The sequence below is a fragment of the Aristolochia californica genome, unplaced genomic scaffold, assembly GCF_029961685.1.
Source record: "Aristolochia californica isolate CCGP_79_NKW_82.1479 unplaced genomic scaffold, dmAriCali1.0.hap1 SCAF_1, whole genome shotgun sequence".
Lineage (NCBI taxonomy): Eukaryota > Viridiplantae > Streptophyta > Magnoliopsida > Piperales > Aristolochiaceae > Aristolochia > Aristolochia californica.
The window spans coordinates 57,566,823-57,592,312 of NW_027181770.1; the positions used below are offsets into that span (position 1 = coordinate 57,566,823).

At 36.0% G+C, this 25,490-nt stretch overlaps 3 protein-coding genes across 5 annotated transcripts; all 3 read right to left on the reverse strand.

Annotated features, from left to right (window-relative positions):
- Positions 1–718: 718 nt before the first annotated feature.
- On the reverse strand, positions 719–4,290 carry LOC137952584 (kxDL motif-containing protein LO9-177-like). 2 transcript variants are annotated; one of them, XM_068799668.1, is made up of 4 exons: positions 4,175–4,290; positions 3,040–3,192; positions 1,189–1,308; positions 719–1,019 (listed from the first exon to the last, which is right to left on the reverse strand). In XM_068799668.1, the coding sequence occupies exons 1-3, from the start codon at positions 4,285–4,287 to the stop codon at positions 1,203–1,205; spliced, it is 372 nt and encodes a 123-aa protein (XP_068655769.1). In that variant the 5' UTR covers positions 4,288–4,290; the 3' UTR covers positions 719–1,019; positions 1,189–1,202. The 2 variants fall into 2 exon arrangements, with proteins under 2 accessions (XP_068655769.1, XP_068655765.1); XM_068799664.1 differs by having other exon boundaries at positions 719–1,308.
- Positions 4,291–5,508: 1,218 nt separating this feature from the next.
- LOC137952567 (uncharacterized) lies at positions 5,509–16,624 on the reverse strand. 2 transcript variants are annotated; one of them, XM_068799655.1, is made up of 8 exons: positions 16,393–16,624; positions 14,270–14,555; positions 11,702–11,850; positions 9,042–9,138; positions 7,952–8,341; positions 7,442–7,779; positions 5,785–5,972; positions 5,509–5,698 (listed from the first exon to the last, which is right to left on the reverse strand). In XM_068799655.1, exons 2-8 carry the CDS (start codon positions 14,421–14,423, stop codon positions 5,692–5,694), a joined length of 1,323 nt encoding a protein of 440 aa, XP_068655756.1. In that variant the 5' UTR covers positions 14,424–14,555; positions 16,393–16,624; the 3' UTR covers positions 5,509–5,691. The 2 variants fall into 2 exon arrangements, with proteins under 2 accessions (XP_068655756.1, XP_068655753.1); XM_068799652.1 differs by having other exon boundaries at positions 5,509–5,972.
- A 392-nt stretch (positions 16,625–17,016) lies between these two features.
- Positions 17,017–23,738, reverse strand: LOC137952559 (uncharacterized). Its single transcript, XM_068799644.1, has 12 exons — positions 23,300–23,738; positions 23,068–23,196; positions 22,304–22,396; positions 22,070–22,149; positions 20,215–20,328; positions 19,233–19,306; positions 18,950–19,026; positions 18,455–18,538; positions 18,255–18,347; positions 18,058–18,165; positions 17,899–17,973; positions 17,017–17,659 (listed from the first exon to the last, which is right to left on the reverse strand). The coding sequence occupies exons 1-12, from the start codon at positions 23,576–23,578 to the stop codon at positions 17,186–17,188; spliced, it is 1,680 nt and encodes a 559-aa protein (XP_068655745.1). The 5' UTR covers positions 23,579–23,738; the 3' UTR covers positions 17,017–17,185.
- Between the last annotated feature and the right edge of the window lie 1,752 nt (positions 23,739–25,490).

The following is a 25,490-nucleotide window of genomic DNA, read 5'->3' on the forward strand; positions in this document are numbered from 1 at the left end:
AAGCTTCATGCAAATGCAAAGCTACTCAGAGTGTGACTTGTAGAGGCAGTCCCTTAGTAATTCTAAGAAGCTGAACATGTCTGAACATGTCTTCAAGTGGGAGAATGTTATCTTAAGAAAGTTCAAAGTTAAAAAAATTACTCGTCCCATTACAACGTTATACTAGGAAAGTTGTAGTTTATAGAGAACTCCCTTTCCCAGTAGAAGAAGACATGCTACCGTCTAGCCTTTTCATAGTTAGGTTGTAAATCTATATAAGGGAGAGTATTGACTCTCTAATAATACACCTAAAAGAAAGTTGTCTCTCTCACAGTACACCAAAGGAAAAGCTGCCTCTCTCACAAGATACCAAAGATTAAAATTCCGTCTCACTATATACCAAAAGAACAAAGAGAACAACTGTCGTTATACTAAGAGAGAGTAGTCAATGTCTTTTAAAAGAGCTGTACAGGAGTGAGGTTCAGGTCTTCCACTTGTATTCAGTTTTTTGGGGTATGGCTTTGGTTTTTCTTTGCAATGAAACTAAAGGAAAAAGATTGCAGAAAAGGAATTTTCATAGATTGTGGGTTCAGTTTGGCTATACTTGTATACTGTCAAGTATTTTCAACTTGGTTCAACCTTGAGAGGAAGAAACGTGGAACTGATTGCTTCTGGAATAGAACAAAATGTTTTTAAGAAACAAAAGTTCTTTGATATCAATAACTGCAGTAATCGGAAGTTAATATGTGATTGGCTGCTTTCACGTATTTCGGTGTGAACCAACACCCCCCCCTATATGAGGTGGAGAATACATTTTCTTAATGCCAAAGTTTGTCTGCAGGAGTTCAACCTAACAATAGCAACATCTAGGATTTACAAATGTAACTGAAATGACAAGAAAGCTTGCTACCAAAACAATCTCTGAGTCTTGGATGTTTTCAAGAATCAGCATGATAAAATGCTGATAATAAAATTGGTATTCTGCCAAACCTTCTTGGTCTGAGCTTTCTACACTGTCATTCTTAAAGCAGTGCCTTGTCCTGGAAAAGGTTATCAATTGTAAGCAGCATACAACTCCGAGAAGTGAAGGTTGATTAAGATTTTTTTTTTTTTTTTTGGTGAAATGGGTTGATTATGATTTATCTAAGAACTGGACAAATATGAGTAATTTTTTTTTTGCAAGATGTATAAATATAAACTGATAAAAACCTATGCAGATTCCACTATTGCTGAGGCATTTCCAGATCTGGTCTTTGGTCCAGTATTTTGGATACAGAATCATCCGAAAATGCATCTGGGTACGTTGCTGAAATTCTTGCCTTCATGCTTCTGGAATTACAGTAAAAAGATTCAGGATTATTATCAACTCAATTACTGGAAATTCCTAAAGAGCATTCTTTCACAAAAGCACTAAGAGAAACCCGGAGGCAGGTAAGCTGAAGCTGCATTTTCATGACTGCAAGGAATAGATTAATCTATATACTCTAGTCAACACTTGAGAGCTAAGCACGACTTAGGAAATGGAAAATAATGATTGGAAACGCATAAAAAAACCATAAAGACCATTAGATGAACCCCAGCAACAGGATGTTTCTGCAGTAAACCAGCAACTGGAAGACTATAACTTGGAGACAATGAGACAAGCATGAGAGATATCCAGTCGGCTAAAGTTGAAAAAACTAATATAACAACCAGAAGCAATTCCTGAATCGTTGAATCTCACTGGAACCAGGTGTAGGATTTGTCTGGCTAGCCTATAACATTGGCGCATCCCCCATTAATCTAGCTCTTATCCGTAATGCTCTAAAGTTTCTCCAGAATCTAATGGAAATATATATTAAAGCAACTCACAGAACTTTAATAAACACTTTAATAAACCAAAATTAATATTTGATTCCGATGGGTACCTTTTGCCAACAAGCTTCACCAATCAGACATAAATAATAAATAATTTAAATAATACATCTATCAGGCCTGAGGTGTATATTCACTATCTTCGAAAGGGATTTGCCTTCTATAGTGTATCGGATGTTGACGATCCCTTCCCAAGATATAACGGACCTTTCTGCCCTCTTAGACATACCCACGAACTTTGCAAGACCTTTTCTGGGTGCTCGAACCTGTTCAAAAACACTGAAATTTCTCTAAAGAACACAAAGAATGATTTCTTCTTTTCAGAACGCTTTTTAGAGCTCATAATTTCTTCTTTGTTTCTCTCTCACGTTTAGCAACTCTATTTATAGAACTTTCTAACCCTTTTGGGAAAAACAAACTACCCCTTGATCTGACCATCCAGATCTGTAACCGCTTTGATCTGACAGTCGGATTTGTAACGACATGATCTGACTGTTTGGATTTGTAACCACTCAATCTGATGGTTTAGATCTTATAATTGTTCGATCTAATGGTTCAGATCTGCAACCAACTAATCCAACGGTTCAGATTTGTAACTGCCTGATCCGACGATTCAGATTTGTAATTGTTTCCATCCAACGACTCTGATCTTGATCTATCTAAACAGTTGGATTGATCCAATCGTTTAAAAACACTCATCCTATTTTTGCCCCACATGTCGCACATGTGGGCCCACCTGAACACGTGTGGGATACCACACATGTGCTAGACCACGTGCATGTGCAAGCATGAGAGACTCGCACTTGCACATGTGTGAGTCTCACATGAACTCAAGGGGGATAGAAGGATTTTTATATTAAACCTAGGAAGTCTCTATTGTTTTTAACAACGTGGGGCTAAAGGAAATGGGACTAAAGGAAAATATATGCCTTTGGTCTATGCAGGTCTCGAACATGCAACATTCTCTTTATCAAACGATGCTCTAACCAACTAAGCTATAGGCGCGTGTACCTCTTGTGCACGCACGCGCGTGTACCTCTTGTGCACGCACGCGCGTGTACCTCTTGTGCACGCACGCGCCTTTGATTTTAAAAAACACTGACAGAATAAGATGGTATACAAGTTGACTGACTCACCAAGTTTGAAAAGTATGCTCTTAACCTTAGAACAGAATAATAAAGTACCAATTATTGAAACATTTTTTACCTCAGTTTTTGAAATATGTAGTCCAGGTCTGACTTCATAGACTTCAAAAGACGTGCATTTTTTGCTATTTCACCAGAAACAGCTGCATAACACTGTTCTGAATAGTCGTTAAAATGTGAGAGCACTGCATTGCCATCCTGAAGCCTCCCCAAGCTGCACAAAGGGAATCAGGTAAATGATCGTTAAAATCAAGATCCTTTAGAATAAAAGGTTAAAAGTCAAAAGATCAAATAGGAACCACTATGATATTTAACTTTCAACAACAATGTCACAAAATTTCTTTTCTAAAACAGACATCAATGGAGATTGTGTTTAGAAAGCACTCATAAAAACCAGTTCAATGCAAAGTCTACAAGAGTTAAAGGTCTTAGAGGTTCAAAAAACAAAATTAACAAGATAACTGGTTAACATTGTTCCAGTTTTTCCGTATCTGCCAAATTTGGAGAGAAAACATATGCAACACAGCAAGCAACAGTGACAGAAAACGACGAACATCTCAGAAGTTTCTTTATGATCTAACTTCCAGAGAGAGCGTTTAGGTATAATAACCTCTCATCACTGAACAGGTAACATCACCGGAATCAACAAAACAAAAAAAAACAAAAAAATGGAGTTTTTACTAGTCTCACGAAATCCCTCTTCACCAAAGATTAAATAACAGAAACAGAAATAAAAATTTTGTTCAATATTTATAGGTTTACTCTAAAAAAAAACTTTTCGATAGTCTACCAACAATTGATCGGCATTTGGAATTATCTATTTCTTTTCTTCAACCTAACATCAGTCGCCAGGTTTCTCAATAATGTACTAGAATAGACTAATTAATATCTGTAAACAACTAAGAGGTTCGCAAGGATTAATTATAACTTCCGTTTAGATCGGACAAAAAAACTACTTAGCCAAAACAGAATCAATTGATTTTAATCCAAAAGATTCCAAACCTCAGATATTTTCATTCATTCCAGCAATGCAGCACAGGTCTAAGAGTCCATGCTGAAGCACCCAGTTTCAGAAAGGAAAAAAAATAATTAATTCTTCTTTGTCAGCCTCTGAACAGGATCGGCGAAAGCAAGATAAGGTGCTCGAAACTAATCCAGAGAGAGAGAGAGAGAGAGAGAGAGAGAGAGGAACGAACATGAGATTTTGAAAGTGTTTGATGGACTCTATGTCGTCCGCGTCGACCAGAGATTTGAATTGCCGAGCGACCTCTACCGAAGCTGCTTTCAGCGATTTTTCCCGCGACTCCATTCTCGTGTTTCAGCTTCGTTTGAAGGTCAATCAATGTTCAGTTAATCTTTATCAGAACCAATCAAAGCTTTTCTATGGGCTGGACCTGGAACATCTGCTATGTTATTCATTTTGGGCTGTACAACACAACAGGGCCGAAAAATAGATGGGGTTTTTTCTTAATTTAAATTTAATATAAATTAACTTTATGGGACTATTAAAAGTATCACTGATATTTTTTTACCTCTGATTATTTTAGAATTGGGTCGCTGGTAGAACCTCCAATGTGCAAGTTTTAGCTAGAACTTTTTAGGAAGATCATTTATTTTAAAGACCGAAGTCAAGGCCTCGTTAAAGGACAAAAATCTTTAGCAAAAGAGTTGGCAGACCTCCAAATACAATGAAATAAGCTAGAATGTCCAAAGATTTCATAATAAGCATACCAGTGCTGCCAACAAAGATCCATCAACCAAAGCTATCCACCAAAATAAGATCTGAAGATAATTAAACCGTGACAAATTACTCTAGTAGTGAAAAAGAAACTCCAAGAAACCTAACATCACTATTTTTTTTTTCCAAATAAGAGATTGGAAGAACTCTTTTACTTTAGCTCAGATGATCTTTCCATCAATTTTTTTTTTTTGCACTTTTATTATTTGTTAAAAGAAATCAATGTAATCGATATACTTTGTAAACTACTTTCTTATCTTTAGATGTAGGACAAGGATCAACGAAATCTTTCAAACAATTAATTTTCAAGAAGGGCTGATTTCTCCCTGCTGTCTTTTACAAAACAAAAAGGATTTCTGTCTTCCGAGACCTTCGTTTAACAAAAATGAGGTAAGGAGAAAGGCCCCATCCCCTACCTCTGTTAAAACAACAGAGTTAGTTGCTCTAGTGACCTGGGAGATCGTCAGGAAGAGCTTTTTGGTCAATGAAGAGGCTGCGGGCAGAGATGCACATGGCCCGATTTGTAAGTCGGGGACTAGTTGTTTTTGTTTAATTTTATAAAGAAATGATTAGTCCAAACCTTAAAAAGTGAAACTGATCAACTTCACTCACTTCTAATTGCTTCTAACCGAACTAGTCAAGGGATTCTCAAAATCTGAGTTCTTCACTGACTCCCCTACATTGAACAATATAAGCCCGCAGGCCATCAATCAAAATTGCAATTTTGCTTGCCTCGCAAATCAATCAGCAATTATTTGGTTTCGGTCATATCACCACCATTTTCCAACTCTCAGCAAGTCAATATTTCACGTTTATAATATAACAAGCAGATTATCTCCTTTCCACTGTCTGAACCACTCGGACAATAAAAAGATTACAATAACAAAAGAGGGAGAAGCAACAAATAACAATCAGAGGTGGCAATATAGACAGCTTACCCAATTGGCGAGTGAGTTTTATGTTTTGATGCCTTGTCTAAGCCCTGCTATAAAGTTACAAAGTTCAGCGGTGCAGACAAGAAATCTCATAAAGTCTGGCTTTTCTAATGAAAGATATATTCACGGATACCTAAGAGAGTCACCAACCGCAGCAGCTACCTTCTCCTGAAGATTGAACTTCTTGGCCAAAATTGGCCGAACATCATCAACACCCACCAGATTCTCCAAGAATGGGAGCAATTCTGGAAGTGCACGGTCAGTGGGGTCATGAAACCAACTCTGAATTGGAATTCCATTGTCCACTTGAAACCCAAATGCCTACAGACAAATAACTCAAAATTCAGCTGTGACGAGCTTGAGGGCTCCAGCAATTTTATTCTCTGGAACATAATCTCAGTAAAGGGGAAATATCTTCCTGTCATACTTCCATTCTGTTCTTGTAAGCAATGGAACGACAGAGGGGAAATCCATGTGCACGAATAAAGAATGCTTAATCATATAAAAGGGTCACACATCCATAAGGCCAAAAAAATTCCGGCATTCTCTGTTATTCGTGAATATTACTAGCAAAGTTTGAGAGGGTTTCTTGCTAGTGTGAGAACATATACACATACTATTTCAAATATTCTTTTCTTCTTTAATAATACCTTTCAAAAATATCAATTCAACAACCAGAAAGAGAATCTATATTAAGGTCACTTGACACCGTATCACATAATGATAAGGTTTTCTTGTACTCAAGCTATGTATTTTAGATTTCTCACATAATAAAGAAATTGCACCCTTTTTAAAAAAACAATAATAACAGTACAGTTGTGTCCCACTTAAAGGGAAAGAGTTCACCACTAAGGGTCTAACTAGGATCCATCTTGGAAGCCAGGGATTATCAGATTGTCAAAAGCTTCTTTCTATTCCCTTTCGTAGAATTATGTAAAAGATTAACCATATCTATATATACATAAGTTCTACAGTCAACAATCCCTTTTCACCTGCGTAAAAATAAGAGAAAGGTACATATCAAAATACACATGGAGGGGTATTTTAGTCATTTTATAGACTTATGTTCTGGGCTCACAGTGACCCACTTGGTCCTGGGGTTAAGTACTTATGCCTTCCGCTCTTAACAGGCCGGTCTTTTGGGTAGTATTAGCTAGGTGCTTAACATTTGGTATCAGAGCTAACGCATAGTCACAAGTTCGATTTCCAACAGGCACGGGAGATCGCAAATCCCAGATACAGGCACCCCTCCTCGTCGGTAGCAAGTAAAGCCGCTAGGGTCGTCGGCTTGTGAAGGTGGGGTGTGATATTATGGGCTCACAATGACCCACTTGGTCCTGGGGTTAAGTACCTATGCCTTTCGCTCCTAAAAAGTCGGTCTTTTGAATAGTATTAGCTAGGTGCTTAACAACTTATGTCCCTTATAAGATTGTAGTAAGTTGGTCTTCACGTTAGAGTTATATATTTCAATTTTCATTTTGTTCTGAATTATAGTCAGAGAGCTATAAGTTGTGTAAAGAGTTACTTGATGTGTTTTTCACTTAAGTGTGTATATAATACCTAAAAGGATTGATCTCTGGCCCTAACAAGTGTTTTCTTTCACGCTCTTCTCCTCCATCTCTCTCATGCTCCTCTCTTCTTCTCTCTTTTTCTTCTTTACTATTATTACTTTCAACAAGAGAGAAGAGAAAGGGAGAGGGAAATAGAGAGTACAGCCTCAAGAGCTCCAAAAGTTTCCTACAGCACAATGCTCAGCAACATTAATGAGAATGAAAGTGATCTAGACATACCTGAGGGGAGTTGTCAATTATGATGACACGTGCCAGATCCCGACCAAGAACTGAGAGGTCCTTCAGATAGTTACCCTCAACGAAAACACAAGATTCACGAAAAACCCTATGACGAAATAATCTCCTTTTGGGATCCAGCACATTGAGGAGTTGCTCTGCATAGATGCTCTGGCTGGCCGTGAAGATAATAATCTCAAATAGACTAGCAACCCTCTCCATAAATTCCTTAAGATAAGGTCTACACCGTACATATACTTCATGCTCCATGAGATTAAAATTGACTTGAAACTTAAAATCCACATTCTCACTTTGTTCAAGCGATGAGTGCACCAAAGTCTCTGCCAAGTCAGGGGAGGATGAAAATCAGGAAAACACCTATTCCTTTCTCTTGCAAGTATGAAAGTGATTTCATATGTTCAATCACTATCAAGCAAATAAAGACTGCCTGCAGAGGACAAAACAAGGAAAACAATAGAAACTCAAAATAAAGAAATGGATTTAATTACTTACCATCCAAATCTAAAACAAGTGTGGTTCGAGGGCAACTCCGTGTCTGCTTGGGCAGAAGCATAGGACGGAAGGTTGGCACGACAGTGGACAAGTCAGGTAAGTTTTTAATGAACAAGTACGGATCAAAATCATCTAGGTCATCACCTTCATCAGCATCAACACAAACTTCTGATACTGAATCATCACTTGACTCATCTATACATTCCATCTTTGATTGTTGCATTGCTAGATATATGGCAGAAACCTCAGAAGACAAATTTACCCCAACTTTTTCCTCATTGCAACCCAAGAGGTCAGATTCTTTAGGAGATAAAGCACTGGAAAATATGTTTGCATCGCCATGACCTTCTGGACTGTCAGTTATCATCCGGTCCTCACATATTAAGAGATCTGAAATTTGCACAAAATCGGGACCATTCAAAACATCAATTTGTGATTCTCACTGCTAAAAACCTTAACATTACTATGAAAGAAAGAACATGAAAAATACTATTACATTTAGTACTGATAGAAGAAGAAAGCAGCATCAAGTTAAATCTTGGATGCATACTCTTAGGCACTTAAATCACTTTGCTGACTCCATGGCTAGGAGTGAAGTTTCACATAAACATCTTGTTGTGGGAAATTTTCTTACAATGGATTAGCTTTTCTACTTCATGTATCTTTTGCCACTTGGCTACATTTTTTTATGATAGAAAAAAATATTTAAATAGTTTAAATTCGGTCCATACACATACATTTCAGCTCTTTTAATTTTTTATTATCTAATTAGAAGGATGAGGGAGCCTCAGATGGTAGAGGGTGTGGTTCAAGTGGTTCTCTCTCTCTCTCTCTCTCTCTCTACCCTTTTTTGAGCAAGAGATTGTTGGCAGTTAATGTAATATCATATTAACACGTAAAGATCGATGACATGTGTGTCAAAGTAACTTTTTACCTGTCAGTTCTTTATTTCCATCTTTTTCATTTAACAACCACAAATTTATAATAAGTTTAAAACAAACACCAAATTCAGAAGGTTAACAGGTAATAAAAATCTCAACTGTAAAAGGGAGGTCTACCAGTAGAAGACATTAAAAGGACTATATAGTACCTCTTGTAGACATGTCCTCATCAAGATGTTTAGAAATATGATACAATGGGGAAAACAATGTCTGCACTTTGCATTCTGTGGTTCTCCTCTCACAGTCCTACAGTAAATCCATTCAAGTGAAAATTACAGCAATGCATACATCAAGAAAAGAATTTAGATCTATCACAAACTATTTACATTAACTTGTATCTTTAGTAGTTTATAGAAAAGAAGCTAGTAAAATGAAAGATGCATTCTATCTTATGGTCTACTCTAGTCTAACACTTTGACCTTTCCCAATTAAATTTGGCTTTTCACCCAAAGCAGCTCTCATATAGCTGTTGTTTTCAAGAGAGAATGTGCAAGGAAACACATGCATATATGTTACAATTCCTGTTTAAACAGACAAAGGAATACCAGAAGAGGTGAACATCAGTAAATAAGGTGCTGAAATGAGTAAAAAAAAATTAACATGTACAAGGCATCACAAAGAGCTTCCAAATATCCCATCAAATCTCAGCTATCACCACCATAGTTGAAGATGGTATGACAATTTAAAACAAAGACATGAATATTCATGAAAATTAGCTGTTGACATGCCACAATAAAGTTTTTTTATAGACCAACAAAGTGATATAAGTGATATAAGATCTTTTGAACAAGCGATGACAAAGATAAAAAGAGAGAAATTGGAGAAGAAAGAGAGGGAGAAAACTAAAATAATGAGAAGAGAGGAGAAAGAGCAGTTGAGACTGCATTAGTTGGATGTTTAAATCGTGCTTCCTTTTCTCTTTTATTCACTCAAGTGATTACATGTGTAAGATTAAAATAATACCCCTTATAACCCCAACTTACATAACTTCATGAATACGACTCAGAAATTAACCAAACTTGAACCATTGGTTCCTATCATGACATATAGACTATAGCTAACTACGGATGTATACACCAATAATGAGAAATGACCAAAATATCCCTACACAAATTTTAACACTCCTCATGTTAAAGCATATATATGGAAAAGTTTCAGCTTGTTACAAATAACTCTAAACACTTTCTTGCTCATAGCTTTAGTGAAAATATCACCAGTCTAATCAGCAAACCTAACATATAGTGTGATGACTGCTCCACTCATCATAGCATCACAAATGAAATAACAATTAACTTCTACATGTTTTGTATGTTTGTGGAATACAAGATTGCTTGCAATGAGGATTGCAACTTGATTATTCCAGTGCATAATCATGGCCTCTCTAGCAATAAAACTTATCTCCTATAATGCTAATCTAACCCACATGAGTTCACTTAATGTATGTGTCATTGCTCGGTGTTCAGCTTCTGCACTTGAGCAAACCACCACATTCTGTTTCTTACTCTTTTAGCTAACTAAGTTTCTACCAACAAAAATACAATAGTGAATAATAGATTTATATCCAATTTTAACCTTGCATAATCCGCATGTGAGTATGCCTCAATCTTTAAGTGACCCTAGGGTGCATAAAACAAACCTTTTCTTGGTGCTCCATTTACTCATTGTAATATCCATTGGGCTACCTCCAAATAAACCTTATAAGATTTTTTTGCAACTTAAAGTTACGAACTCCAACTTGAGGGAGCATATTGAAGAAGTCATGTCAAAGAATATAAAGTCTCATGCAAAGGTCTCACAGTTGAAGCAGTCAAAGAAGAAGAAAAGGAGATGAATTCTACGTGTGGGAGGAAGATTTCCTCAATATTCTCTTGTGCTTGAGTTTCTTATTGTTGTTAGGCTTAGTAAGATATAATTGGGTGTAATTGGGACTTAGGGAAGTTTTGCTTTTAGTAAGTGCATTACATTAAAAAAGGAAGCTATGCTTCTCTCTCTCTCTCTCTCTCTCTCTCTCTCTCTAAAATTAACAAAAACTTTTTTACTAAAATAACATGCTAACTGAAGCATTCCTTGCCCACATGTTAACTAGAACTTTCCACTATGATGGACACCTTTCCACCATAATATAAACCTCTTCAATGATATGCCTAACCCTGTGCTGTGACAGAAGCAACAAAGGTATACAAGCTCAAGCAGGATGCAAAGATAAACAAATCTCTTGTCTTCAGGCTCACTGGATTTGACTAATGGTTTCACCAATTATCTATAAACAATAGTCTTTCAATTCACTGATGGAAAAAGGTAATCTGCAGACATGAATGTGAAGGACCGACCCTTCAGAGTGGCCTCACATTTTAAAAAATAAAAGAATATCACATGGCCATTCTGTACTACTGGAGTCATACTATCGAGGAGCTAGATTGTGAAATATAATCCACTAAATCAAGGTATCATCTTTATGAAAAAATAGGGGTGTCATTAGACAATGGCCTTTTCTACGGTACTTATCATCTTTGTGTCTACTTCTAATTTAATGATACATTTTCCCTGTAATATACCATATTTTATCATATGAATAAATACTACTATTACTAAAAAAAGGGAAAAAATAAACTTACCATTGGTATTGATATTAGTGAAAACTTCCTCTTCTTGTCACCTAAGGTTTCTTTTTTTCTGAATATCTTCTAACTAAAAATCAGATAGCTAAGACAGAAACTAAGATAGTATATAGCAGATGACAGCTGTACAGAGTTCCACACGTGACCTCAAACAGAATAAAAAACTTCAAGTTAAGCTCATGGCCATTCACCTGATGGTCAATAGAGACTCTATTAGTAGTGTCATATGCTGAACCAGTATCTCTAGCTTCATTTTCCACCAAAATATTGTTTGAACTCAGTTTCTTCAAGGGTTTGATATCTCTACCTTTTCTTGGAACAGATCCAGCAGGGCCTGGCACTGAAATATTAACAAGAATTAGCAAACCATAAACAACCAAAACTATAAAAAATGAAAATTTGATCTAGAAAGCTCTTATCGAGTTGAAAAGAAGCTCAGCACATCTACATGGAGCAAGAAGGAGATACTTCTGAATCTTTTCAATGGATGCAAAGGGTTTCAGAGACAAATCAGAGCAGTCCAATAAACTCATCACGGAATAGCACTACTAGGATATGTATTTCTAGCATATAAAATTCCACAATATAGAATTTGAGACTTAGTTTGATCCAGATTTTATTCCCGGTTCACATGAGAGAAGGGATGAGATAAACAAATGAAGCAAAAAGAGCCACCAACAGAGAACGTGGTAGCAAGCATGCATCAGCTGGGTGGCAGCATCAGCTGCTTGTCTAGCAGCAAGCAGTGAGAGAAAAAATAAAGAGGAAGAGAGGAGAATGGGAGTGGGTGGAGGGAAAGATGCAGCTGCATGAGAAAGTAGTCTCTCACACTACTATAGGAATGACTACTAGACAGGATTTTAAATTTAAAAATATCACTCTGAACATACTACCCTAAACATCTAAGCAAACCCCAAAATAAGGTGAATTTAAAGTTGATTGAATCAATTAATCAGTCAAAGACATGGGCCAACCAAAATGTACACAAACAAAAGGAAATGGTCACAATTATAAACTTCTACAACTATTTCACTCCAACAACTTTGATACCAGTGCACTTCAAGAAATCACACTAATCTCAAGCACTAAGTAGACAAAGGTGTGGTTTTTGTAAAAGTATAAAAGTGCAAAACTAAGAAGAAAGAGAGAGAGAAGAGAGATAAGAGAAAGCACAAGAAAGAAAGAAAGAGTGAGGGGTTTTGGCACTCAATGAGGGGTCCAGAATTCAACCCCTCCTTATTGATCCTTTCTTAAGTCATAATGAGTCAAAAGTAGATAAATGCCCCTCTACAGCCAACTCACCATAATACTCTAATCATAATTAACTAAAACTTGAACCATACGACACATACAGCAAGACAAACTTATTCCTAACATAGAGGGACAATCTGATAAATAGAAAGTTTCAAAACTATCCCCATACATATAACTCAAAACAACCCTTCAAGCTTATTCATATATATCTAGAAGCCCCAACTTATTACAAAAATTTCTAAATACTTTTTTTCTCAAAGCCTTAGTAAACACATCACCATATTCCACAAATTTAACACAGAGTGACCAACGCATCACTCATTGCAGCATTACAAATGAAATAATAGTCCAGCTCAACAAGTTTAATTCGTTCATAAAAAATCGGATTGCTAGGATTGAAAATAGTAGTTTGATTGTCACAATGCATCACGATCACATACTTGGTTCGGAAGCTTGACTATTACGAAATTGTTTGAACCCATCGGAGTTTACTAATCATTTAAGTCACTGCCCAATATTATGCTTCTACACTAGATGGGGATACACATTCTGTTTCTTATTCTTCCAACAAATATACAATAAATAATGGTAGACTTATTGTCTAGATTGCATCATACATAGTCAATACCAGAGTATCCTGAATATGCAAATGATCATGTGGATTATACATAAAATTTTAAACATGTTCTCCCTTAAGATATATCTCAATGCTCTATGCACAAGCTCGAAATGAATCTTTCTTGGAAACTCCATGAACTAATTGATTACACTTACAACAAACAAGATGTTAAGCTGTGTAGTTGTCGCATAAATCAGTTTGCTTACTAACCATCTATACATAGCCTTATCTTTGAGTTCAGCACTAACTTTTTATGAAGATTATGGTTTATTTCCCTGGGTGTCTCAACAAGCTCTGCTCCCAATAAATCATACTCTAGTAGCATATACACAACATACTTCCTTTATGTCAAAACAATCACTGTCATACTTGTTACTACCACAATCCCAAGAAAATACTTGAGGAAACCAAAATTCTTAGTTAAAAATGTTTTGCAATATCCTATGAGTGGCACATTACTTGGAGCAAAGTGCCCAGATCTGCCAACTCGATTGCAGACAAAACTCGCTAAATCCAGAGTTCTGGCACTTTCTGGGGGGTTTGGAATTCAACCCCTCCTTATTAATCCTCACTTATGTCATAATGAATCAAAAGTACATAAATGCCCCTCTATACCCAACTGACCATAACTCCCTAAAGACAAGCACATATACCAAGACAAACTTACTCCTAACATAAAAGGGACAATCTAACTAAAGATATAAATGACCAAACTATTCTTATGCATATAATTCAATAATTTTACTTGAACTTCCTAGAAGAAGATAGAATGACAAGAGATAGGCACCAACTATACCAAAAGTAACATGATATCAAGAATCAAATTTAAGTCTCCATTTGCTCTATAAAGTTGAACAAAAGCACAAAAATTGTACAGTGTCAGTACCTAATCTCTGCTTTCTGGCAGAAGAAGTAATCAAGTCTGTGACTTTCTCTTCTGCAACCTGCACATGCGCCAATGCCTTTTTCTGTTGTCTGCATATGGAACTAACAAGTTCACGTGATCCATTTGTGGACAAAACCTTTCTTCTCGTTTGCATCCTTTGGAAAACAATACGTTCTTCCAGATACCCAAAGAGCAATGTTTTCCAAATTAGAGAATTTTCAACAACAAGAATATCATTTGCACCCTCAGTGGGACTTGCATATCAAATAACTTCTTCAAAGGCCATCTGTAAACAAATGGTGACATAAAGGCTCAGGAACATAAATCTTTCATTTTCAAGCACAAACAATAGTTGGTTTACTCATATGAGCATCTCATAATTAACCATAAACCCATAGGATATTTTAAAAATTGATCAAAAAGCTCCCATTCTGAATAAAATAACACCAGGCCAAATTATACACAAGAAGATTTTTCACTACAGAAGCTACTTTATAAATGTAAGGTTACTAAAATATTTTCAGCTAAATAATGTACAACAAAGGAAGCATCACAAACATAATAAGTGACAGTAATTATGAAAATTTTAGATTTACAGCCATATCAGCAAAGTAATATTAGGTCCATGCCGATAAAGTTCAATATCTAACATCTTTGCATTTCCAAAATAAAAAGAATCTGAAAATTATGACCTCAATGGCAGATTAGACTTTTCTTTGCATGATAATAAATTTCATTAAGAGAAAAAGGAGATGCAAAAGGTATAAGAAGGCCAGAAGCCTAGACAGAAAGGAATTGGACAGATAAAACTTGCACGTGCACCACAAAATATTATTACAGCTTGTTTGCTCTATTACCAGAGTTTCCATGGTCACTATAAATGAAATATTACAGAAGAAAGTTATACTTAATCATCCAAGTTGAAAAGCCACAGAGGATGGAACTTCATGCCGTGAGTGGTTTAAACAAACCAGCATAATTCAAGTTATCGTAACTGAATTCGTCAAAGTGTCCAACATGGAGTAATTACAACAATAAAAATAAACCAACCATGTAAACCATTCAAGAGTTTGTACTATATATATTAGAATCATGCACAAAACTGCACTTCCAAGATGGAAAACCATCATACATGTTCCACTAGTCAACCTAGAAGTCAAGTAGAGGTCCAGAAGAAAGGATCAATATCATAAACAAGGAAATGCTTGAAGATGAGTCATATTCAAAAAAACAAAAGAAAAAAAGAAATAGTTGTTTACTGACTGAGACAAGAGCCACATGTTTTTTTTTTTTAAAAAGAGACATGAGATAGAAACAGAGAAACAGAAAATCTTGATGCATTCTTGATACAACGCAAGCATGGATTAGCTTAAAAGGAGAAACATATAAAGGGCCACAGTCATTTTTAGTGTAAGACTTTTTGTAGACCTTCAGATGCACAATTTTAGAACACAGGACATGGACTGAGAAATGTTCTAGTTGCTTCATTTTGTAAATGAATAAAATAATAATTCATGAAACACACACAAAATTCTGCAATTCAATTCATAAGACGAGAAATTTCATAAAATTCAAAATTGAGACTTTCTTGATTGCATTCCAACCATGGGTACAACTAGACTTTCTAGACCGGTTACTATTGAACAACATAATACATTAACACATATTGTTCCTTAACAACTTTTATAACCCGTCAAGAGACAAAAGGACGTCACAGACAGTATACGCGCTCAGAACATGCTAAGAAATGTAATAACCGGAAGTCGTGAATGAGAAACACACGAAACAAACCAAAGAAGGGCACTCAAAGACAAACAACCGTCATTAGACAATCAGAGTACTTAAACGTTTCCGAAGCACCGCGTACTCGATTAATCAACAGGACGATAAACCCTAGTAACTCATAAATAAACTAGCGCCAGCAATCAATATAGCCTTTCTCAGGACATGATCACTCCCAGCAAATCAGAACTAGCAGAGTCAATGAAGCAAGTCCAGTAAATTCAGTCGACCCTAACATAGATGAAGCCAACTAAAGTGTCCACTCAGACAAAAAAACCAAGCAAAAACAAGAAAGAGAAGGAAGCTATATAACAGATAGAAACTTATTTAACGATCCCCACCTGCATTGAACATGATGCACAGAAAAGATCCTCCGCAGATTCAAATAACACAACCAAAAAGCCTGACTTGCTACCAAATGAGAGAGAGCTCCTGGTGCAGTAAATGCAGCGAGAAGACGAAAAGAAGAAACGGATTTCAGTGCCAGTTTCTCTTTCCCTCCAAAAGAAGGGAGGGAAAGCGTGGAAACTGCAAAAGGGTATTGATTTTTGTTTCGCAAGAAATGCGGTTTTCGGGCCGATGAATGGTCGGGAAGCGCTTCCCTTGTATATTTTCCACCTTTGAAACCTCGGGTTATTCTTTTACTGCAATAATAAATTTTAAAATTAACTAACAAACAAACGAGGGAGAATTTCAAATTTCGAGAATTGGAGGAAAGAGGTTTCCGAATTTGATGCAGTGAGTCGTAACAGCGAGTCAGCGAGTTATAATGTTTGCGTCACGGAAGACGCGTGGATTCGTTTGATTAAGGACATTGATTACGCACTCGCATGGGAAGAAGTGTCTGTCGTCATCTATTTGCGTTAGTTTCAGAAACATTTTATTATCATGGCTTACTTTTTTATGTAATTAAAATCGGCAGAACAAAAGCAACGCAAGAGTATTTACCAAAGCCTCTTCGACCAGAAAATGAAAGCTTCCTCCTCCACAAATTTAATTCCCGGAACAAAGAATTTACATACACATTTTCTCTTTTTGTAAACTTTCCAAGCAAAGGAGGAGAAACAACAAAGAATACAACAGAGAGTGTCAAAATTAAGTAAGGGCATCTCTGCTTAAAATAATCAGTAAGATCTACTTCTTTGATTTGGCTTTTGCCACCTTCTTCTTCCTTTTCTTGACAGCCTTTGGTACTTTAGTTTTCCGGGCCTCTCTCTTCTCTTCCTTGACCTTCTTCTTATTCTCTTTCCTGGCAGCTTTCTTTTCAGCTTCGGTCATCTTGGTTTCACTTTCTGCTGCTGATTCCTCCTCTTCTGAATCACTAGAATTTTCCTCATCGGCTTCGGATTCTGTTTCATTATCTGGAGTACTGGTCTTATCAGACGAGTTGGAGGGAGGTTCATGAGGGCCTACTTCTCTGGCCTCTGTGTTTGGAGGTTGCTGCTGGTGAGAATTTGTTGCTGCAGAACCGAGCTTGGCTGATGAAAGAGCCTGGTTTAGGCCTGTCACTGTCTGATAGTACATGTCATTTGTGTCTTCGCCCTTTGTAAGTCGATCAATATCCTTCCAGAAATATTTCACATCGCTCAAGTGCCTTGGAATGTAGGACTGGACATATTGTTTAACATGTTACAAAATGCTCGTTGAATAATAGAAAGTATGAGAATTTTTAAATACACAAGGTAAATAGAATCCTAGTAAGTGCATTATTCTTTTTTATATTTCTGTAAGTCTCCTTATAATGATTTTCTAAAACTTATTAAAATTTTGAGAACCATAACTTACACTAGAGTGATTGACATCCAAGAAGGGATGAAAGAGACATACAAGTGTTTGTAATAGGTTACCTGCACAAATACAGCTTCATCAACTTCATCTTCAGGAGAAACTTTATTGCCTCTTTCCAAAACCTTTTGTTGAACCTGCAATTATTGTACAATCTGCATATTTAGTGGTCTTCAAAAAACAGAAAATAAATTTTTTGTTCAAATGCAGAAGAGGCAAACCTTCTCCAGATAGATGTCCACAGAATCTTCTGTAATGGATGGATCAACAATGAAATCAAACAGTTCTCTGACTGTCATGACTGCAACTCCATGCTTCTTAAAAAAATCCTGCAGCCAGAGTGCCATCAAATCCTTCTTGTTCAACATGAACCACCTCACAAAGTGACATGAAAGCAAAACTCATGAAGGAAACTTACAGAAACATGAATACAATCCTCGCGAAGGAAATCTAGGGCATGAGGGTGATCCAGGTCGACTGATTGAGAAACATCAATAATGTACAAATGACCCTGAAGATGATTGTCAGAGAGAAATCCACAAACTATTGGTGTAGTCAAGCTTTTCATTTTAGTGGCGACAAATTAATGGTGAAGAATGGAGAACAAATAATGCTTACCTCATAATAAAGTATGTTGTACTCACTCAAATCTCCATGTACCAATTTGCACTTCTGGTATAAGGTTCGCATCATTGTAATCATCTGCTTAGACAAAGTTACAAGTGTTACTTCTCAAACCAGATGAGATAAAGTGTATTGATTATCTTCAAGCTAGTGCAGAACGATGGAAAGATGCCTTGTTAGTAGATCTTGAAATTCAGGAAGTCTACTCTATCATTTTTTTACTCACGACACTTGTCATTTATGTATAATCAAAAAGCTAGGTAGGGACTAAACCATAAAATGCCCTGTGACAGCCCTGGTGTCCCAAGGGGGGCACTCCCAGCAATACCGATTTTCTTATCAGTTTTCTCATCTACATTATGTGTACAGGATCCAGTTCAAAATTGAACCACAAGTTCAAAAATAAAAGAATGAAATATGAGTATGGTGTTAGGACATTAGTTAGGGATAATTAATAATTAACCATGTAACTGACTCCCATGAACACACCTCAACATAACCTTCACGTAGTCTGTCCACTGATAAATCTGCATCCTTGAGACGAGGTGCAGCCCAACCCGATTTACCTACATTGAAATAGAAGACATAGTTAGTTGTAGAAAATATCAATAAGCAAACATACAAATAACAAAGATACATTTAATCAAATGTACGAATAAAACTGATCGCTACACTGTAGATGCCTGGATGGAGTAACATTGAACTAATAAGAGTCATTGCTTCAAAGTAAGGGAATGAAAAACAGAGAACTGAAACACAAGCATCTTAATACCTATAAATTCCATCACTAGTACATGAAGTCGCAGTAGATATGGGGTGGGGCACCTAATTCCCGCTGCTTTTATCCTACAAACCCACAGAGATAGCAACAAGAATCACATTCTGTACAACAGCTCTTAGGTAACTTATAGATGTAATCAACAACTTCATAAATTCACAGTTGCAGCAGCATTAAACTCATTGATATTGATAATCATGATGCCTCTGTACCACAATTACTCTCAAGAAGGCTAAACATAACGTCAAATATTTGTTTAGCAACCAACATAGGCAAAATATTTTTTGGGAAGATAATGTGAAAGCAAAATCTATTAATTGTGGTACATCTAGATGCCACATACCATTGAAAAAATATATTTGAATACAGAGCATGTGCCATGAGGGCTAAAAGGTAACTCATGGCACAGGGAAAGAAACAAGTACTGTGCATATATATGGTTCAACAAATTAAAAACCAAAACCATGGGATCCTGCTAGAGGGACAACAAAGAGTGAGCAGGATCACTTGTTTGTAAGAACATGCACAGAGGCTGTTGAGAAAAATCAAAATAAAGAACTGATAACAAACACAACAGACCTTGTGGATCTTTTGATTATTTCTAACAAAATCAGTCTCAGATGCTAGTAAAATAAGGAAAAGGATGCCCCACTTGACATAGTACAAACTCAACATACCTGGTTTTTTCCCCTCATTTTGGGCCATTGAAAAGTCAAGCTCTTTCAAGTAGCACAAAAAACAGAAGTTTCATAGTTTAAACAAGGTCATAGCATGTAAGACAAGCATATTAATTTCTCTCATCATGGCTTGGTATGTGATCCATCACAGCCATGAGTATACAACTATAATACTTGTGTATATGTTTGTGCAATTAAAACATCAACTACAATGAAACAATGAATACACACACTCATAATGAAAGACATTGTGCAAGAAATTTAATTAGAAAGGACACTATCAACTGGTTGCATTTTACCTCAAAAGATTTCTCATCTCTTTTTCTGCCCAAGTTTTCACCATTTTCCTGGGGTTGTGCTTACAGTATCCATGTCGGAAACGGAAATCACCTTGAACATAGCGGTCTCTGTCCCTGTTGCGCATATGAAATCGATGTATTCAGTAATATCCTAGATGTCAGAGACCAGCCGAACAATTTGCAAGAGAGCTACAGTAGAAATGCCAAAAAACCAGATTTTTCCGAAAGCGTGAGGATTGATACAAAACTCAAAGAAAGTAATGCAAGATGCAGGTTTAGGCACAAAAAATTAAGCAACATGAACGATGTCATGCAAGCTTACAAACACCCAGAGTTATATAGGATACAAATACCAAATAACACCTTATTCCATATCCGAATTTCTTACTCGTTTACCCGCAGGTAAATGAGATAAAGGGTAAGTAAATGGATAATTTAACACATTTTTTTAAAATACATAAACATGATAATAAATAGCTAAAAATAATTAAAAATTGAAATTAAACTACAATATCACATAAGATTGATACAAAACTAGAAAACATTATAAAACAATAAACTAATAAAAACATCTTCATAATATTAGAAAAACAGTTGTATCCTCCTCGGTTGGATATATATTATATAGAACCTCGGTAAACAGGTAATTGGGTGCAGAAACCGATTATTATATCTTTTTTGTTTATAAACCAGGTGACTGGTAATCGGGTAAATTGACCTGAATTCATAATCGAGTAATGATTTTACATCCATATCTTTTTATAATTAAATAGGTAAAGAGAGTAATTGAGTAATCAGGTAAAATTACCACCTTACATGCAACCATTGAATCCAATGCCCATTAAAAAATTTTAAAAAATAAATAAATAAAAAATTAAATTTCCATCCAAGGAAAACCAACCAATAAAAACATCCGAAATTGTTTTAAATCATAAACAAAATAAGCATTAAAATAACTCTATAATGATAATATCATACTTTAAAAATCTGAGAAAATGTAAAAATTCTTCATCAATAAATGCAATACTTTAATCTTAGAATACAAATATGTAAACTTTTTTTAAGAAACTTAATTTAGAGTAAAAATAAATATAACAGATATTAAAGGAATGGGAAACATTCAAAGAGGAAAAGTTTCTTTCGAAACTGAAACCGAAGAGAGAACTCCTATTGATACAACGGTGTCTGCTTGCTATGTGCAAGGAACGCCAAGGGGAATGAGGGGAAGAGCAGACTACTTCTACTCATCTCAAAAATCTTGAAAGGGGAACATGGGACCAGCGCTTAGGTCCTTGAGGCAGAGCAGCAGTAGCACTGACCCACAGCCACCATGGTAAGCATACTTCCAAACATACTGATACGTAACTTTGAAGGGGGTGGAGAGATGTCCGAGAATATAATGCACTAAATGCAGAAATACTAGCAGTACATGCATCCCCACCATATTTGGTAGAGTTTATCAGAAAAAGAGATTGTCCAGTGCAACTTGATTACCTACGTTCAATACTTACACAGCAATTATCCATGGCACCTGACCAATGATGGAAAATAATAGTCCTACCGGTTATTTCACTAAACTCCAAACAAAAGAAAAAGGGAAAATACCCAGACAGACCAGTTTGCATGTCAATTTGAAGTGACTAGCATGGGAGTTATATTAGGGCCACTTTCAAATCAACTGTTTTGCTATCATCTTCAATAACTTCATAGGATAATAAACAAAGGGAAGGAAAGAGAAGGGGAAGCAACAACCTTTTTTTTGTTTTTCTTGTATAGATAATGAACCTACATATCATACATTCTGGACACTACACTACTGCTGCAAGAAGTCTAAATGCTGAATCCATAAACTTACTTGAATACAAGGACTGAAGTTTTGTAAACTTTGATAGCAAGTTCCTCCTCATCTGTTTTTGTTGCATGATAGACATTAGCCTGTTCAAATAGTGAACGAAGAAACAACTTAATTATATGGTTCTCCTATTATGTTAGTAAAGAGCATATAATGACAGAAAGGAATAGGAAAATTTCATAAGTGTGAAGAGAATATTCAACTAAAGCACAAATTTCAAGAGAAGAAAAAACATACTTCTTTCCCTGTGGAGATGCAGCCATTGATTTCACTAAACACACCTCGATTTAGCATCTTGAACAATACCATGCGGGTCCTTGGATCAATTGCCTGAAAGGAACAGACTCATCTTCTGTTTCTTGAATAGGAATGAAACTTGAAAAGCCTTTCACATGATATAATAATTTGTTATCCTTACTCCTATAATTACAGTAACTATAAGAGAGAGAAAAAATTAAAAAATAAACTATTAGATATAAAATGAAGAAAAACTTTATGGTAGGTGAAAACATAATTGCAAACAAAGGGAAGACGCAAAAGAACATTCCAATACTTAACCGATCATCTTAGAGCAACATTAACTGGAATTGACTGGGAGGAATGCTACTTGCATCAAGCATTCACATCCAACCACTTACCACCTTCGTACCTTGCTACCCTAGACTGCATAGCAACTCAATTATTCAACTATATATAAAAGAGTCCAATTTTCGGGCACTCAAATCTGTACACAGTAAAGGCAGCTTCATAATGCAAAAAAGTATCTGATATGCTACAGGAATGCTCGGTAATCCCGTCTCAGTTAATTTTTTTAAAATGTTTTATGAAATAAAAAATAAATTGCGGAACCAACTTGAGTGATCAATGAAATGCAGTTATTACACCAAACTGACTCCCATGCATGAGCAGCTAAAATGCTTTAATTTAAAAAAAAAATTATTTGCTGCTTCTGAATATGCAAACGCCTTGGCTTTCTCCATTCGAATCCTTCAGAAACCAACCTGCTCAACAGTTGCTCGGTCAGCCTTTTCAGTATTTTTTGTTCTCCCAATCGCCATGTCACGGACGCTATCCCGGATAACAGTCGTTACAGAATTAGACATTCCGACATTGAACCTCCCCTCCCATTCCTACAGAAGCAAACTATAATGATAACAATCCTCAACAAATTGTACAGTATCGTAACCCCACTGAAGAAAGAATCTAAACCCTAAACCTTACGACAGAAGTTACCTCTAGTGGCGAGGCGCGAATGCGACTCGTGAGTTTCTGGTTCCGATTGGAGAGAGGCTGGAGAGGACGAGAGAGAAGGCCTCCGTGAGCGTTAGGACGACGTGAAGAGAGGGAGAAAGCCTCATCAGGTTCAGAGTCGTCCTTACAGTCCAAATAGTCCAGAGCTTCTGCAATTTCAGACTCGGAAGAAAAGGAACGATCAGCATCATCTTCTTCGTTCTCTTCATCCTCGACTTTTACAGCACATGATTCCGCCAATGGTTCTTCTTTCGCCAGCATTCTGGAATTGAATCAATAAGCCACTCGGTCCGCAAGACAACACCCAGATATCCGCTGACCTAAAATTTACAGGTAAGTTTAAAAATCTCTTCTTCCACGTCTGCTCTTCGGTCAATTCTTTCTTCTAGTTAGGGTTTTGAAAAGCACAGCAACTAGCCGCTTCTAGTTGCACATCTGACGCGATAACAACTCCAAGGAACATGGACTCAAAAGTCCATTTAAGTTGAAATCCCTCGCTTAATTTTACATTGAAATTGAATATAAACACAAATTTAAATTATTCTAATTATGTTGTTCTTTTCTTATTATAAACGTGGTTGCTTATGTTGATTAGATTTAAGTTTGATCTATTTTTAATATTTGCATCGAATAATTGAAACAAATAACGTTATTGTAGATCAATTAGACTTACATGATAATTTTACTGATATTTTTATATTTAATTGTCTAGGCTTGAGATTTGGTGTGACACAAGTCGCACCAAATCACCAGATTCATATGACTTGATCCGCCCCTTTTGAATGCAACTTCTTAAAGTCGCGCTTTGAAAGCATTCCCTTGCACAAAACAAATCTAGGAGAAGAAAAGTCACTTCAAGTCTAATGACAAAAACTATATACACCAATCAAAAGAGTCTAAATTTGAAAAAAAAAAATTATACTCAATTTTAAAGGAAAAAAATGTCCAATTTTAGGGCATTGAGAAATACACTACTCACTTTTTAAGTTGAATAGAAATAGTTGATTCTTCTTTTAAAATTCGTGCCTCTTTGAACTCCGACATGCAACGAAAGCTATAATCAAATTCTTGGGAGGTCAATAAGAATGAGAGATTAGTGAAAAACTCCAACAAGCTACAACCAAAATATCGTTCAAAATAGAAACTTGGTTGTTTTAGTTTTAATCGTCTCTTTGTTGTTGCATGGAGTTTCATCGACTATCTTGAAATAGTACTCCTTCATCCTTAATTATGTTTTAATTGGAGATGTAGTTGAAGAGTCAATCACAAATTGTATGTAACACGAGGGGGAACGAACATGAGTTTCTTTCATCTTTTGACTCTATTCAAGTGTAAACAAAACAATTTATTACCCTCTTCGTGAGCCACGAGAAAATAGTGATCACTCATGAAAGATATTCAAATGAACATAGTAAAGAGACCTGCATAATCAACCAAACTTTCACCAATCAAACATCTCAAGGTTATTTTCAAGAATGGTGGAGAGAAAGAGAGCAATCTTCACCATTTATTAACTTTAACAAAACCTTAGGAACTAACGTGGAAAAATTCAAGAATCATAATGACTCTTGATATTCCAAGGCTAAGAGGATTTTGAATATGTTGATTGAAGCAAGGGGGCAAACCAAATTTTTAAATTCAGAAACTAGTAAGAATTTAGGAAACAATATAAAGAGGAGAGTCTTTGGCCAAGCATGATTGCAAGGTTTGAATGTGAATATTGAATAGGAGTTTCTAAACTTAGAAACTCAAAAGCACATCACTATCAATCTTGTGTTGTTTTTCTCAAACTAATACTATTCATCAATTTTTGATCTTCACAAACAATGAATCAAGGGAAAGGAATATCAAAATTTATACTCTTAAACATCCAAGAAAGAGAGCTACTAAGGAATAGGAAATGACAACAATGTATCACAATAAGAGTTGGAACTTGATTTTCTCTACCACCTGAAAAAAGGGTTGTCACGAGTTTTCACAACTCATGGTATTAATTACGAGGAAACATTCCTCTCTTCTCCTATTGTTTTTTGGATCTTTGTATGATTTTTGTCCTATTGCAACTCATAAATAATTTTGTTCTTGTATTTAGCATAAGGCCTCCATCTCTCGTCTTATTTCTAACTTTAATTTCACTGATAGACTCTCCTTCGAGTGTTATTTTTTTTCTAGG